The sequence below is a fragment of the Colletotrichum scovillei genome (genome assembly GCF_011075155.1).
Source record: "Colletotrichum scovillei strain TJNH1 chromosome Unknown Contig00009, whole genome shotgun sequence".
In the NCBI taxonomy this organism is placed as follows: domain Eukaryota; kingdom Fungi; phylum Ascomycota; class Sordariomycetes; order Glomerellales; family Glomerellaceae; genus Colletotrichum; species Colletotrichum scovillei.
Window position 1 is genome coordinate 5,491,067 of NW_023336267.1, and position 16,841 is coordinate 5,507,907.

General features: G+C 51.3%; 5 protein-coding genes across 5 annotated transcripts; 3 read left to right on the forward strand and 2 right to left on the reverse strand.

Moving 5' to 3' along the window:
- Positions 1-277: 277 nt before the first annotated feature.
- On the forward strand, positions 278-1,682 carry HER10_EVM0001078 (MFS transporter; the record flags this gene model as incomplete). The annotated part of the gene is made up of 2 exons (XM_035470839.1): positions 278-889; positions 960-1,682. 2 exons carry the CDS (start codon positions 278-280, stop codon positions 1,680-1,682), a joined length of 1,335 nt encoding a protein of 444 aa, XP_035328838.1.
- Positions 1,683-2,760: 1,078 nt separating this feature from the next.
- HER10_EVM0013030 (uncharacterized protein) lies at positions 2,761-3,720 on the reverse strand (the record flags this gene model as incomplete). Its single annotated transcript, XM_035482402.1, has 2 exons — positions 2,761-3,355; positions 3,416-3,720. The coding sequence occupies 2 exons, from the start codon at positions 3,718-3,720 to the stop codon at positions 2,761-2,763; spliced, it is 900 nt and encodes a 299-aa protein (XP_035330281.1).
- A 4,940-nt stretch (positions 3,721-8,660) lies between these two features.
- On the reverse strand, positions 8,661-12,012 carry HER10_EVM0012013 (AMP-binding enzyme; the record flags this gene model as incomplete). The annotated part of the gene is made up of 7 exons (XM_035481418.1): positions 8,661-10,403; positions 10,461-10,554; positions 10,605-10,889; positions 10,944-11,047; positions 11,101-11,183; positions 11,234-11,368; positions 11,436-12,012. 7 exons carry the CDS (start codon positions 12,010-12,012, stop codon positions 8,661-8,663), a joined length of 3,021 nt encoding a protein of 1,006 aa, XP_035330165.1.
- A 216-nt stretch (positions 12,013-12,228) lies between these two features.
- HER10_EVM0011817 (uncharacterized protein) lies at positions 12,229-14,585 on the forward strand. The gene has a single exon (XM_035481236.1). The coding sequence runs from the start codon at positions 12,365-12,367 to the stop codon at positions 12,704-12,706; it is 342 nt and encodes a 113-aa protein (XP_035330136.1). The 5' UTR covers positions 12,229-12,364; the 3' UTR covers positions 12,707-14,585.
- A 1,390-nt stretch (positions 14,586-15,975) lies between these two features.
- Positions 15,976-16,841, forward strand: HER10_EVM0003479 (uncharacterized protein; the record flags this gene model as incomplete). Its single annotated transcript, XM_035473154.1, has 3 exons — positions 15,976-16,102; positions 16,303-16,362; positions 16,525-16,841. The coding sequence occupies 3 exons, from the start codon at positions 15,976-15,978 to the stop codon at positions 16,839-16,841; spliced, it is 504 nt and encodes a 167-aa protein (XP_035329093.1).

The window sequence follows — 16,841 nt, forward strand, 5'->3', positions numbered from 1 at the left end:
GCTTTGAAGTCTGGTCTTAGCCAAAGACAACAAGCGCCAACACTTTACTGTTAAACCTTGTTGCGAAGCGCAAGGACCCATTCGAGCTGGAACATGTTCCTAAAAAGGCAACATCTGGATGATCATCCGAAGCTTTGCCGGCTCAGCTCTCGAGACCTGAAACCGTTAATAATCACTGACACCCTCCATTTCAAGCTGTCAACTTACCCCAATGTCATAGTCAAGGGAGCTACATACTAGATGCTCTTCGTTCACGGCGAGCCCAACAGCACGAATTATGGCGCCTCTCACTTCATCACCTCATTTCAATGATGCAACAGAATCAGAACAGTTGCTTGGCACTAGAAGTGCAGATTCGAATATCGAGCCAACATCATCTATCAACGGACAAGACCGAGGAGCCACCGCATTGAAGCTTGCCGCGGCAGCTTACTCTTTCGTAGTCGCGGGCCTTTTTGTGGCTACAATTGGAGTTACACTACCGCACCAGCAAACATATTATCGGCTCAACGAAATTCAAGTCTCTGCCATCTTTCTCGTTGGACCAGTTGGCTACTGCTTGGCATCTCTTCTCAACAGTCGCATCCATGAGAAACTCGGGCAACGCGGAATTGCTTTCATAGGTCCCGCCTGCCATCTAGTCTACGCCGCAGTAGGCTCTTTCCATCCACCTTTTCCAGTATTCCTTCTTGGAGTCAGTATAGGTTCCTTCGGAGTTGGCATAGTCGATGGATCCTGGTGTGCTTGGGTTGCTGCACTGAACAACGCGAATACCCTGTCAGGTCTTTTGCATGGCTCATTCTCTATCGGAGCTGCGACTTGCCCCTACCTAGCAGGGATTATGTTGTCTGCGAATAATGGACAGTGGTATCAGTGGTTCTACGTGCTGGTAAGTTTATATCCAAGAAACTTGGACAAGGCTTGAATTCTTTCTCGGTTGGCTGCTAACACGCTTTCAGGCTATTGCATCTGCTGCAGAAGTGGTCTTTCTGCCCCTGGCGTTCAGACACGAGACTGCCGCGAAGTACCATGAGGACAAGAAGAAGCAGGGAAACCCTGAAGATGGAGTTGACCAAAGAGCCATCTTCCGATACAGCGCGACCTGGATATACGCCGCCTACCTTCTGGCATACGTAGGCACTGAGTGCACTGTGTCCGGCTGGGTAGTCACATTCATGCTCCGCGTCCGCCATACGAGCACTTATGCATCCAGTATTTGCTCTTCTGGCTTCTGGGCAGGTATGGCGGTTGGACGACTAGCTTTGGGTGCAGTCACGGAGAAATTGACCCCAAGACGGGCAGTCATCATCTACTTGGCACTCGCTCCCGCCAGTGTGGTGCTTTTCATGATGGTGCAGGTTCTGTGGGTCTCGGTACTTTCGATGGCACTGCTCGGCTTCGTTATGGGCCCGCTGTTCCCCTCTTGCATCGTCGAGTTTGTTCATTACCTACCAAAAGAGCTGCATGTTGGTGCGGTATCGTTTGTTGCTTCCCTCGGCCAAGTCGGCGGCGCCATACTTCCATATATGCTCGGCGCTATTACCCAGGTGGCGGGGCTTCATGTGTTTCCTTACATGCTTCTCTCACAATTTGCTGTCATTCTTCTTCTGTGGCTCATATCATTTAAGGCGGCAGGGAAGAAGATACTCCAAGAAGAGCCTGTGCGAATAAGACAAGACTAAATAGTACATGCACACAGCGTCCTGTATGTTTGATAACAGGCTGACTTGGACAACAAGGTGAAGGGGTTTGGTGGGGATCAGAGACGGGGTTCCTAGATACTGTCCACAGTCAAAGACTCGCGAGAGCCATTGCAAACACACCAGTCTCAAACTACTTGGAAGAATTACGGGCAACTATGAGTCCCAGCCTACAATTTTCGCAAGAACATTGAGTCAAGAACAGAATACCAAGACTCCACACTCTTCTACAATGTTATTCAAGGAGATGAGATTGGAGTTGGCCTTCCTACAGTTTGGGTTAGGCCGATTGAGCCTCTTACTCAAGTTAGCCGAGCAGTGAGCCATCGCATTAGAACAACAATACGAAGTTAAGGCGTCTTGCCTTTTGCTGATGCGCCTCTGTGAAATCGTAAGACATGTTTTGTAAGTGCCTCCAGGTATCAGCCATCTTGGGTGCATCATTCTCGATCGCAACCATGCCAGGGAAAATTACTTTGGCAATCTTTGACACAGGTCCGTTTTCCTGTTACCCAATGTCAAAAGATTTACATGCCCCTCTGTCCAGGGGATTATTCTATATCTGCTGTCCCCAAGTCACAGAACAAGGTTTCAATAAAATCATACCGTTGAAATCGATTTGAGCGGTCAAGGCGCTAAGAAAAAGACTTAGGATACACTCTATATGCGGAAGGGGAAAACGACACTGAAGACCATCAAACGTAAAATCAACCGGGAAAGAAATTGTCTGGAAATTCCACCACCCAACCCAAATAAGAAACCCAAAACCAGACCTATCCGGCACTCGAGTGCAGTTTCCCGTGTCCTGCACGTCCTGCCTCAAAGCACTAATCCCTGTTGTCGTTGATAGAAGTCTCCCAGGCCCTAGCTCCCTTCCTCGATCGGGTTCGTCCTCCAAGTCGGAATCTTCCGGTCTGAGCTGAATCTTCTTCTTCCTAAGGCCCGAAAAGTCGTCAGTCTCCTGACCCGTTGGTTCGTTTTCTTTCGCTACGCAATGCAATGGAAAATGATCTCTCAGAAAAAGTCCAAAGGAAACGACGAACGCCAAGCTTTTGATGCTTTAAACGAAGCCCTGCTTCGCTCTGGCAATGTCGTCTCTGCTCCAGTCCCGGGTCAAAGGAATGTCGTCACGCACAAGATTGTTGTTGCCTTCGACATCGGTAGGGGTGAGCTCTACCTGCACGGCCTTGGGCATGTCGGCGCTCATGCCGAGCCAGCCTCCTGCGAGCATGGCAATTGTGACGCCAAGGTATGTGCCGAAAATCAGAACGAGCTTCGTCGCGAAAGATCCCATGATAGGGTCGAGGCTGGAGATCTGGTTGAAGGCGTAGGTCGTGGTGTAAGCCAAGTGGATCAGCTGGAACGGCAAGCCGACGACAGCAGCGCGGATCATGAGCATCGCGGGGCGGCAGTTGGGACTGGACGAAGATCGGATCTTCTTGTAGGTGGGCCAAAGCCAGGCGCAGACGGCGAACATGACGAAGAGCTCCAAGCAGTTACCGATTTGGTTCAAGCTGTTGTTGATAAGGCCGCCTTCATGGCTGGGGGATCCTCCGTAGGTTGCCATGCCGATGCCCGCAGTGTTCATGAGATGGGTAACGCCCAAGATAATCTTTTCGGTCCATCGCTTCGGTGATCCGGGCAGGATGATGTTGCTATGAACACACGTGAGTTAGTCTTTCTTATTGACCCCAGGTATTGACGGATTTCCTTACGCCTCGTAAACAATGCCAATCAAGGTCAGTGACAAGCAAGCCAAACTGCCGGCGCTGGTCATAATATTGAACTGGTTTGGAAGCAATGGCTCGTCTCGTTTGATGACTTGGTAGATATCGGCAATGAATCTCATTGCGAAGTGAGAGACAAAGATAGGCCAGCATACCATGCCCTTCTTTCCGTGCTTCCACGTGATCCATACTGCGGGAGGGAACATGAGGCCATAGAGAACTAGCTCCGCAATCGCCAAGTTGACGACCTCGCTAGAGACTGGGGGAAAGTTGTGTGCTGCGGCTTCGGCCATGTTGAAAGATTTCCGTTAACGGTAAGTTGGCGGGTCTTGATTGGTGCGTTCGATATCGAATTCAAATCGGGGAATTGAGGATTGACTTTGCGTATGCGCAATGGGGTGATTTCAAGATTGACAAGTTGCGCTCTTGGGTATCTGATTCGATGAAGATGCTGTTTCTGTCAACTTTGCTCGAGATGATGCTGAATTGTCGGCTGATTTAATCATGATCTTGCGTCGTTGATGGACTATTAAAGTAAACCCCCTATGTTGAGGCCGAGTCATTTGTCATGACGACGTTTTAGTCTAAAACAAGATCAGGCCGCACAACACTGGCAGATCACTGCAACGATTGACAGCCAAATCATTCGTGTTTGGTGTATTGCACTGTTGCACAGCCGGTCGATGGAACTCTCCCACTCTATACTGCGATACCGAGACCGAGACCGATTCAAACCCAAATTAACGCCCCTGCGCCGTTACGCAGCGCGGGTAACCCCGAGTGGAGCATATGGTCTTTGACACAGGCGGGGATCCAATGAACGAGTGCCGGCAGGCTCTATCCGGCCCTCGAGCCTAGGATGAACCTAGAACAGGCCAAGGATCTGCTATCTTGTGAATGCAAAAGATGCTGACTGAGTGCAACAAGGCGTTTCACTGCCAGTTGTCTGCTCGCACCTGTCTGCCTTGCCCCCAAGCCTTGCAACGATCTGCCCTATGGTGAACTAGCGGAGAATTTTATCTGAAGCCAAGCCACCCATCCAATCTACGTGAACCCGTCCGTCCAGTCGATGTCACCCATTCCGACAGAGAGTGGGGGACAACTGGGCATCAGATCGACACTAGGGTTGTAAATACCGGCAAAGACCAATCAAGGGGCCCTTGATAGCATGGAAAATCTGGCAAACTTTACCTCAAAACAGATTGGAAGCTCGGTTTCGAGAACCAGCGTGACCTTGGACACTGTCAATTGGTCCCAAGCTCCTACCAATGCTTCGCTTCCCCATCAGATGCGGCGCAACTAACCATGGCTGCGGAGGAAAAAGAATGCCTCAATTGTCCGTGACCCTCTTTTCTCCCGTCACGTCTTTCCGGACATATTGATATTTGATTGATTCTGGATCTGGAATTCTACATCGGCACTTCTTTTCCGTCTCAACTTTATTTCTCGCATTCTTACCATCAATAGCGTTCGTCCAGTAACTACTCGGACTTGTTGTATCTGAGCAATCAAGCGACTAGGATGCCATCGTATGCTTACACACAGAAGCAACTATAATTAAGATGTCCAGATGTTTTCTAACGAGGCCACCTAAGACTCCAGGGTTCGTGAGACTCGCTCTCGCCGTCCGGACTGTCGATGCTTGAGTAAGCACAGGCCAATCGTCCCGTGTTTGACGACTGAACTACTTAAGCCAGCTGAACTTGAGGCACGTCTGGCCCAACTTGACTTTCACCTCGCTTTCGCGGTGCTTTGTGGGGAACCAGGATGCAGCTTGCGCTGCCACGCTGGGGGGACCACAGAAAACCACATTACGACATCAACACCACTACGAATTCAACGACTCTGCTCTGAGTGGCTGAATTGACAAATACCATAAAAAACTCTTTAGGCCGTTTATCCGATCTTCTCGACAATCATTTGGGCTGAGTTGAGATGACTGTCATTTGAAACCCCAACGCGTCTCCATCATTGGGGCTTTTTCGACAACGCTGAGCTCTGCGAAACCGAATTGCAGCATGCACGATGATCGCGAGATTTTTGAGAACGCCTTGCAGCAATTCGACTCCGAGAAAGAGAACCTTTGCATCAGGACATTGCAGTCAGTGACTGTTGCATTGTGCACGAAATCGCACGAATCAGTATTATGAACTCTCAAAGTTGCTTGTCCTAGTCGTGCCCGGACTTGTGCCACCGATTCAGTGTCCAAATACAACTCAAGTCTGCAAGCTACAATGCACCGTCGAGGTGGGCAATGTTTGACTGTTGAATGCCGAAGAACAGATCAGGGCCGAAAGAAGCAAGTCTGGTTTGGGCAGATTGTGCAAGTTCAGCCACCTGAACTTTCTAGAGCGCTTCAAGACACCCCTGCGCCGCCCAGCCCTTGGTATTAATGACGAACGTCCTTGATCGACTAGCTAGCCGTCGTCGACGTCACATTGAGCTAGTGTAGGGGGTTGTTTTGTGTACTGGGGAAGCAGACTTAGCGCTGGGTGTAGGCGATATGCCGCATGGTCCAGCCGCCCTAGGTTGCATGCAGACGCAGCCAAGTTCTGGCATCAAATACGACTACCGCAACAAACTTGGAAGTTGGGGAGTCGATATCATCGATCGTTCACCCAAGAACTCTCCTACATGTTCATTGAAAACTGAACTGACTCTTACCTCCCCTTTCTGGAACAATATGTTACCCTCCGAGTTACCGTCTCGAGGTCACAAAGGCTCGAACGACTTTTCAACCCCTCATAACTGTTAAACACGTTTTTGCCAAGACTTGTTCCTCCCGTTGTTGCAGCAAGACTCAACTTGACGCCTCGGGTGACAGATCTTTGGCATGTGTTTATCTCTTGGTTCGACCAATCCCATGGAGGATTTGAACCGAATAGAGCAGGCCGAGGTGGGATCTGAAGCATTCAATCTTGTCGATACTTTCATCTTCACTGTTAACATAGCTTTGTTCAGAGTACCTACTAGTCTCTATCGCGGAACGTCTACGAGGCCCTAGCCACCTGCACGGCAGACAGACGACATCTAGCCACTGCTTCGCTCGTTGCCAGAAACAGCAAGGAAAGCTCTTGCATGGCTCAAAACTCATGCCTCTTAGTCGCTCATGCAGAAGTTGCACTCTTCAAATAACAGATGAACACGTACATCAAGGCTGGCCGGCTACATCGATATTGCACATTCGTCCCCCGAACAACCTGAACGAAAATTACACGCACGCACAAAGGGTATCAGAAATCTGTGGGACGGCATCGGCTATCCTGCTGAGAGTAGCATTCCTTGACTAGACACCAACGTGATCCAGGATGCAGGGGCATCATGAGCCTCGGCACCAAACATCTTCCAACCTCTCGCCAGTCACTGTATCTTGGGAACTATTTTATTTGGCATCTGGCATATTATCTGCCGAACCTCTACTGAGCTTCTTTGTTAGGAAGCTGATCGTCTATCTTGCAGCAACTAGGCTTGTTCTGCGCCGTGTTCAACATCGAACGCAATGGTTCCTAACTCCATACCCCTCCATGATGCGATTGCATGCACATATTGCGGCTCAGGGTCCTTAATGGAGCAAGGACACCGAGAACATACCAATGCTACTGTTACCACACTTGAATGAATGCTTTATCAAGTTATTGGAGTTTAAAACAGGATTTGAACAAGACATATGGTTCGAACCGTAGATGGAAGAACAGAAGTACCTTCCCGACATAGCACATAGCATCTATCCTTTCCAAATGGGGTTTTCGCAGACGCGTGGCTTTACGTCCATAGATACATGCTGAAGCATCTGCAGTATTGTAGTTGTAGGAAGATACAATATCAAGGGACGCATCTTGTTCTAAATGGTAAATTATTGGCGTAAATCGCACTATCATATGTGCCAAGACGACCAAGGCACGATGCCATCGAAGCTAGCACGCTACCCCTCAATTCATGCACCACGCGTATCTTGAATTGTTTTAGGCCGCATCATGAATCTCAGGATATCGTATGTTTTCACGTCTTCAACCCCTCGAGGTTACACCGACTGCTGCGCTGCTGTGCTTAATTACCTCAACACGAAATGGCCAGAGAGTTATCGCCAAGTGCAGCTCCGTGTAAACCATCAGCCATCCATCTAATCAATAGCACACGTGTGCCCAATCATCAGAGCGCTCAGATCTCGGGGACCTCGAAGACTTCTGGAAAGTCAGCAAGTCCAGCCGCTCTCTAAGCTACAGGCGAATAAGATTCAAGGCAGGAAGACAGAACAGGAGAAGGCAACCTCGTGTCCGGAGTTAGTCGTCGGACATGACTGGAGGCACACATAATCTCGGCGAGTCATAGATTACCATTGCCAAGGAAGTGAGCTAATCTAGCAAAGGTTGTCTGTGTTGTCCTTGATATCTGCAGATAGCGTCGATGACATCGCAGTCTCTCGGGTCTCGACCAAAGTCCTCTGGGTGACTCGGCAAACTAGGCTGGAAAACTCATCCCTATCCTGTCCGCAGCTTACGAGTCTGCCTTGGCCACCTGGTAATAGGCTCTCCGTGGCCCTTCATCATTGATTGATGACTGACTAATTCCCCGATCTAGTTGTGGGCCTTGTACCATCCATGGCCGCAGTCATTTCCCCATTCCTCGCTTTGTTAATGAAGACAGAGTAGCTTCATCCAGCCATCCTATTTAAATCTGATTTTATTTTGGTATTCCAGGTAACTTGGGGAAAAGCATTATTTCAATGTACACTTACGTTATATGACGATCGAACTGCATCGGAACGATAGGATGCGATTAGCGGTCTGTCACCTTTGATGACGAGAAGCCACCTATCAATAGTCACTACATAATTGTTAAGAATGAAGAAGTCAGTTTAAGTAGACTGCAGGTATGTATCATCTTCTGGAAAGGAGCTGGTCTGACATTTCTGTGGAAGTCGATAACAGTGCCGATGGTGAAATGGCTGTATCCGCCATACGTTTACTTAGGCAAATGGCGATATGCCTCGTTTACGGACGACTTCATCGCGAAAGAAGCACTTCCTATATCATGAGTAAAGAGTGGATTGAGATCACTATCTAGCTAGCAGTTTGGATGACAATCATGAAATAGAAATATCAGATGTTGGTCGACAGATTCGCACCACAAATTAGAAGCATACAGGAAACGCCAAACACCATTTAGAAACCAAGGAATAATGAAGTTAAGAAGAAAAGAAATCATCCTCCGGGGTTTCCAATGAGTAAATCGCTCAAGAGTCCCAAATAGCGCCATATGCCGGAACACCTCTAGTTTCAAGGCCATAAACAACCTTCTTCGTGATCTTTTCGTTCGCAATGATAATGACAGCTTCAGCGTTGAAGCTCTGAACAAGGTTGTATCCCATCTTCACCAGGTCCGGGCGGCCCGATACCTTAGTGTCGTGAATCACTGCGTTGGGGATCTTTTTCTTGATGGCGTCGAGCAAAGGCTTGCCAAACGTCTGCTCGGGCTTCGGTGTGGACCAGATCAACTGCGTCGCGCAGCTTGGCTGCTGAATGTGGCCAAGAAGAGGCCCAATGCCGGATCCAGTGGCAATGACCACGACGCGATTGAAGCAAGTCGCGATGCGCATGACACCACAGGTGGGGACACCACGAACCCATATGTGGGTGGGGGGCTTCTGGATGCAGTTTTTGGTCCAATCGCCAGCGTTGGAGACAACCAAAGAGAAACCCTTCTCGCGGTGCTCGACCTTCTCAGGCGCCGGAATCGTGGCAAACGAGTGCCACTCCAGAAGTGGCCTTTGAGAGAGTCTAACGAAGCTGCCGTTGACGGGGACTGTGTAGTCAAAGTGCAGTCTCACTGCGTGGTCGGAAAGCACCTCAGCTTCGACAGGAACTTTCTTGAGGAACAACCAAGAGGATGCGATGCTCATGGTGGCAACCGCCAGCATCCAGAAACCGGGAGTTCGAATGCATGCGTCGCCCAGGGACATCTCTGCGACCTTGCTGTCGTTCGCGCCGAGGACAACCTGGACCCAGAACAGCCCCAACATGGTCCATCCGACGAAACGATGTGTCTTCTCGAAGAGGTCGTGATGGGTCTTGCGAAATCCGGGCCAAGCAAGACCAATAGTGATGGTGAACAGACCCGTGAGAAGCCAAGACACGACCTTTGAGGCCACAGACTGGTGGCCCCAGTTAGGGCACTCTGTCAGCTGGCAGACCTCATCGCTGATGTTGGAAGCCAAAAGCCAAGCGCCGGCAGAAACGGCAGCGCCCGAGTGAACACCGCCGAAGTGGAAAATCCTGGCGCAGCGCTTCCTGATGGCGAGGGGCCAGGACTTTGGCACGTTGCAGGTGATTGTGTAAAGCGCATTGATGACAAAGTCCTGACGGGCGAGGACTGCGACGACCAGGTTGATGGCTGTGAGAGTGCTGAGCCAGTTGCGCTGGAACCCGGCAAAGACGAGTGCGATGACGGCCGCGATGTTGAAGAGACCCACGATTGTGAAGAGACGGCGGTAAACGATGGCGATCCGGTGAACGAAGCCGCGGTAGGGACGGCCGAGGTTCTTTCCGGGGATGTCGCCGTTGAGGTCGAGCTTCTCGTCTGTCTCGGTGAAGCTGGAGGCGGAGGATTCGGCCTTGAGGTCCGTGGTGGTAGAGTTGCTGTCTGTAGACAGGGACTCCTTTGAGGCGGTCTCCCTGATGGTGACATCGGCGACTTCCTTCTTGTCGGTATCGCCAGTCTCGGTGACCATGTCTTGAAGCGCGCGCTTGTCGACTTTGCCATTTGCAGTCAGGGGAAGGGCGTCAAGGAAGTGGAACTTGGTCGGGATCGCGTAGTAAGGCTGACGAGCCCGGACGTGGGCTTGTATGGTGTCGAGATCGCAGTCCTTGGGTGCAACAAACCCGTGGATCTCATTGCTGATGAACAAGGCGGTGGCCTTTGAAACAATGGGACAAGAGCTGATTGAAGAGGTAACTCCGTCAAGCTCGACCCGGAAACCCTGCAAAGGATATGTTAGGAACCTTTTTGTATGTTTGAGTTTGGAGATGCGACTTACCTTAATCTTAATCTGGTCATCCACTCTTCCGAGGATGTCAATGGAGCCGTCCGATCTCCAGCGTCCGAGGTCACCAGTGTTGTACATCATAGACCTACGAGAGTATTAGCAGGTAGATCTGAGTAGCACGATGGATGTACCCACCCGTCATTAGCAAAAGGGTCCAGCTTGTATCTCTCAGCAGTCTTCTCGGGCAGAGAGACATAGCCCCGAGAGATTCCGTGGCCACCAGCCCACATAACTCCGGCTTCTCCAACACCGAGAGAGTTGCCCTGCGCGTCAAGGACGTAGACAGTGTTGTTTGGTGTAGGCTTTCCGATTGTCAGAGCTTCACCCGGGCGGTGAAGATGCATGGTATTGACAATGGTAGTCTCCGTAGGTCCACAGCAGTTGTAGTAGGTTGCGTGGGTGGCCCAAAGGTCGGCGAGCCTATCATTATTCTCGTCAGTATTATTCACTTTAGAAGTGCAATGGAAGTCTCACCTCTGAGAGCTAGGTTCACCTGCCGTCGCAGCAACTCTGATGTTGGAGTACTCCCGAGGATCATACTTGGCCAAGATGCTTGGTGTGCAAATCAGGACTTGAGTCTGTGGGTTGTGTTAGTCTCGACTTGTTGGATGTTTAGTCTTAGTTATCTCACCTCTCTCAGACACGGCTCCCACTTTGAGCCTCTCAAGACGAGAGTTCCTCCGTTGCAGAGACATCCCAGCATCTCCCATGCAGCTACCACAAAGTCAGCATCAGCTATTAGGGTATTAGCAACTAAGACTTACCCATATCAAAGCTGATGTTTAACACCTGACCCACCCGCGTTCCAGGTGAGATACCCAGGCCACCAGGTGAAAGGCACACGAGGTTAGTCACATTTTTGTGGGTGACATCCACTCCTTTGGGAGTACCCGTAGTTCCTACAGAGCCAGAGAATTAGCTCAACTGTCTTCTGAAATCTAAATGGACGATGACATGTTCGCTTACCCGAGGTGTAGATGACGTAGCAGCCATGGTCTGGTTGGGCCAGGTCCTGGATAGGGTAGGATTGTGAAACCTCCTTATCTTTCTCCGAATCTTCATCAATGACAAAGGTCTCGCAGGGAACACCGAGAGTCTCGAATCGATGCTTCGTCGACTTGAGACATAAAACGTGCTTGCCGCCCGCTTGTTCCAAAACAAACCGTAGTGTAGAGTCTGGCACCACACCGCCGTCGAGAGGAACGTACTGGGCACCGCAAGAGAGAATCGCAACTATGCCAACCAGCATGTCAATGCCTCGCTTTACGACGAGTGGCACTCTGTCTCCAGGCTTGACCCCGAGTGTGGTCAGTTTCCTTGATAGCTGGTTGGCTCGAGTAGCAAGATCACCGTAAGTGATCTCACGAATCTGCTGCGACGACAAGTCACGCCCTGCGGTGACATCAGGATGAGTCTCTGCATGATGATAGAATGCGGCCGTAACAGTGGGATAGGTGGACTTGATTCGTTCGCCTTGGGTGAAGGATAGAGGGGCTGGCCCAACCGGAGTTGACGCCGAGTCTTGAACGATAGTGTTCTGCATGGCTGCGGGACTAAAATAGACTGGAGGAGGGAACTGGCAAGGATAAATTCCAAATGAGAGCCAAATAATGACCAGACTATTCCAAATCCTAATAGATCTGAAGGAGTAAATGCTCCTGTTGCTTGTCGACTCGTCACCATGTTGGCGAGCGCTCGAGACTTTAAATATCTTCGCCAGCCTCCTTTGGGGCCCCTCGACAACCTCGACCCCCAATACCCTGACAACGCAAGTCCTCATCCTCCTCCCTGGACCGGACGCAAGAGGGAAAATCTCTCACCATCACGTACATCCGTGTTGAGTTGCATCACACCCAAGGTCATCCACCGGGGTTGTTGCGTGAATCCTCCCACTGATGGCCAGCAGACATCTTCGAACTCCACCCGAGCTACATCGAGAGGTTCGGACTGACACATCAAAATTCTCCTTCCGCGTTGAGAAGACCTCGCAGCCATCTCAAGAAAGAAACCATGTCCTTGTCAGGACTGCGGGTGAACTTGACCGCTGGCTCTCAAACAGGAAAGTTGTCGGGGCCGACGTGCGCGCATACATCCATTCATCCATCCATCCATCCATCCATCCATCTCATCACATCCAAGCATCGATAACATCCTCTTCAGGTGTATCAACCAAGTTGGCAGAGTCCTGCAACGTGCTGCAAGGCCCCACCTCGCAACTCGTGGGACCTAGCTTCTAGGTGTGGTGCTTCATGCAAGCACTTTCAACCTAGTTGCAAGTTACCGCGTTAATCTTTACAACCAAGTCCAAGTCCACAAATGACATCGATCTAACGCCCACGGCCCGGCCTGCGGAGTGGGCCCTCGACTGCCGGTGGGCGGGGTGGAACTTGGTTGTCACGATTAACTACCTTCTCGGCCGAGCTTAGGAACATCTGGCCGCCGGAATACGAGACCGCAAACGAAAGCAACGCAGCGTTTCATCGCCTGCTGGCTACCGACATAAAGGCACTAATCACTGATCAACGATCACTGATCGTCCACTCAGTCGCGAGTAACGACCTTTGGGGCCTCATTGCCTTCTGCGGCGCAGCGGGGAGCTCGGGATCGACTCGGAGGATCCTCGAGGCTTCAAGGATCATGTCCTTGGAAAACGAAACCACGAGAAACGGCTCCAGACTTTCTCCAGCTGAGACCTTGTGACCGACGAAGCTGCTCTCCTCCCCTCTCCCAGGTCCAGTCTTTGCGCAAAAGGCTCTGGCGACGGGCTAGGCTTCATCAGTGAGTGGAGGCAGGATCCAACCCCCAGAAAGTCCAGATCGAGATGGCTCCAGGATGGCTGCGACGCAATCTAATCAATCTCTACGAGTGGATTCAAGTGGTGTGATTTTCTGCCCCCGCGATCCGTGGGCAGCAACTGGGCCAAGCCTTGAAAGTTGGTGTTGATGCTGGCTGGCCTTTCTCTTCGTCGAGCCGGGCCCCGGTGCAACCTATGGGGCCGGGCAACCGTGGGGGACGATTTAGACGCGGACAGGGCGATTCCGTTTGCACTGCGACGTTCCGGAACTATCCCTTGTTGAGAAGCTCTATGTGCCGATGCAACCTCACGTCACTCAACCGAACGCAACCAAAGGACCTATCGAGAGGGCCCAAGAGGTGGCCAAGACACGGGAAGCACATCATACAACCACCTAAAGACGCGGTTCCCCTTCTTCGCGCCTAAATTCTACAGGTCCATGTCACATGTGAGCGAGGCACAGTTGTTCAAAACCAGAACTTGGCAGCTTTTCGGGAAGCTGCTTGTGGATGACAGATGCTGATGTAAAACCGTACAGGTATCGCTCCTAACCGGTTTCTGTCAACCTTTTCTTGACGCTTTCTTCTTCCATATTGCGTGGAAAGAGGTAACATTGGACTAGGCGAAAACAGCGCAAAGCGGGTGATCACATTGCAGTTGCCACAACGAGCCATCTCCTCCGAGCCGCTGCCGCCGTCTGCATCGGAAGCCCGACCGTAGTGGGGTCACGGAGCTGGGGGTGGGCCGGGGCGACCAGGACTGGATTCCTCAAGGTTGCTGGTGTTTTGAACTTTTGAAGAGCTTCACACACGCACGCGCGCGCGCGGAAGATCGGGAGACATCGCAGGGCTTCGGTTGTTGGCTCGTTGGCCTACGACGTTGTCCTGCACTTTGTCAAGTTCTCGTCAGCATCTTCAAGGACCGTTTCCCGCGGGAATCCATTGCGATCCTGGCCTTCGGAAGCCCTGTGACGTTTACTCCGAGTCATTTTCGAACACGCGGGATAAGTTGTGACGTCGCTTCGTCAGCTCCCCCGGTCTCGAACACAACCGATGTCGGACATTTCCTCACTCAAGGTGGCTGGGATATTTCTGTTGCTCCCCTATAACGCGTCAAAGGGTTGTATGGCCTGCAACTGTAGCAAAAGCCTCAATTCGCCAAGTCGGCGACATTGTCCGAGTATCAGACGGAGCAGGACCGGTCAGCGTAGGGTTCCTTGGCATGCCAGAGGTCGTGTCGGACTTCGGAGCAGGATCAGCTCGAAGTTAATCGGTCGGCGATCAGATCTCAATCAGAATTGGCAACTCTAACCTGCCCATGCACACCTTGTTTGGACTTCCCATGATCTTCACGTGCTGTATGAGATAGCATCAACTTGGTGTTTTGCCCGGTGCTCAGGAAGACCAAATTTTGGCCCACTTGGCACGCAAAAGGACTTGAAGATCGCGCGCTTGTCGGATTCGCATCAACTAACGTCATTTGCGGCATGTGTGCAGTATGAAGAACTGGTCTTGTCTTACCCTCCTGCCGCATCTAGCAGCTGTTTGTCTGTGTCGTGCATAAGCCTCGGAGCTATCCGCAGTGCTACAGATCAAACTTGACATGGCTTGCATACGGTGCGGAACATGTGGCAAATCATGGAGCATCCATCTTCCCCTTCACGGTACTTGAATATGGAGACCCTGGAGCTTGAAATAAAGTCCGAGGGCCTTTTGCAGATCTTCCAGAACAGGGTACGGTGCCTGACATATGTTGACACCTAACTAAAGGGGTGTAGCAGCAGATCGTTAACCACGCCTAGCGGGTTTCAATCATATACGCATAGCTTTGAGGTTGTACAGAAACCTATGCCTTATCAAGACTCAGAATTTGTGTCATTTCCGATACCATATACGCCTTCAGATGAACAGAGGCGATATCTGAAATGGGCTTTCTGCGGAAGCACATGCTACCAAAGTAGGCAGGAACTCCCACAAACTGTACGGTTGGCGTGGCGAGGCAACAATCATTTGTCATGATGCCACAGACTTCGAAGTCATCAATGCAGGTAAAGTAGGTTTCGAGGTAGTCGGAATTCAACTTCCCAAGTCTAGAAGCTGCTACTGTGTCCGAGGAACTTTTGAAAAGTCGCAAATGGTTTTCACTGGTGTTTCAAGTTTCGAGGTCGCCCTTTTGCTCCTTGCGCAGTATGAGGAGAATACATGTATCGTGGAGAGCGAAGCAGATTGATATCGATTTCTGGTTCAAGGGCTAAGCAGGGAGGACCCAAACAAAGGGATCTCAAAGCATTTAGGCCCTCTTTCCCAGGCAGCAAACGGAAGAATAATCAATAACAAAAGGCAAGGCAGGCAGTACAGTTCGGATGAGACTGGGGCCGCCTACCTAGGCAGGAATAAGGCTTCTTGTCTACCTACGCACTTCTTCCAGAACAAATCAACGGTCTCCATTGTATCCCACAATCAAACGCAAAAAAGTGAGAATAGCTTCACCAAACCTACAAACAGATGCGATAGTATAAGCATGGAGGGTACAGTGCCCACAGCAACTCTCGCTCCTTCCGTTTTCCATCGCTACAGACGGCCCCATCTCATCAAACGCCGCATCCGAGTTCCGAAAAAGAAGCACCGCCGCTACACTCGATCCAGAATATTGCCAAAACAGGAAAGTCACATTCTCGCGATAGCATCTCGAGATAGCACGCCTAGCATCAACATGTCTCGTTCCAGCTCTGGCAAGGTCAGCGCTTCCTCGGGTTCCACGGCCAACCTCAACCCGTCCGCTCAGCCCTTCACCCCCACGCGCGTCGATAGTTCTCCTACCAGTACTCCAGTTGATCACGGTATGTATATGCACATGCCTGCCAAATACGCACATCTCAATCCTTTCATCCTCACATGAGAGGCTTCATTCCCCCGCGATTTCACGTGCCAGCCCCACCCCCACCGTTTGGCCACGTCGATCAGCAACCCGGATCTTCACATGGACATGGTGCCATCCCACCATCTTCATCGCAACATAACGCTAACCCCCAAACCGCAGGCGATCTTGCCTACCACCGGGCCAAAGCCGTTGAGGCTGCGAACGGGGCGGCAGCTCAAGGTATGCCTTATCCTGGGTACGATCCTACCCACACTCTTCAGCCTCCATACCCGCCTCACCCATTCTACCGTCCTTCCCATTACGGCGCGCCTCATGCGGCTCATGCAGGCCCAATGCCTCCTTCTCATCCCGGTCTCAAATTCCGTCCTGACAGCAATCTAGGCTCTCGGCCTCCCGGCTACGGCCCTGAAGATCATCGCTCTTCTCCAGTCGAACCCGCAGCTGCTGCTGCTGGCTATTCGACCTACAACCTGTACGCTCAATACTTCCAACACACCCCTCCCGGACGTTCTTCTACGCCTGGTTCGGCCGGTCTCTCGGCCGGTCCCTTCAACCCTACCACCCCGCCCAACCGGCACAGCAGACCCGGTCAAGCTGACCCCACTCCGCCAGCGCATACATTTTCCGATGATGGCGAGTTTTACCCCGGCACCGACCCACGCCTGAAGAACCGTAACCGCGCGTCAAACTCTCAGTGA

Excerpts from the sequence above, each read along its gene's own strand:
- HER10_EVM0011817 (XM_035481236.1), top strand. The coding sequence starts at position 12,365 with ATGGCCAGCAGACATCTTCGAACTCCACCCGAGCTACATCGAGAGGTT.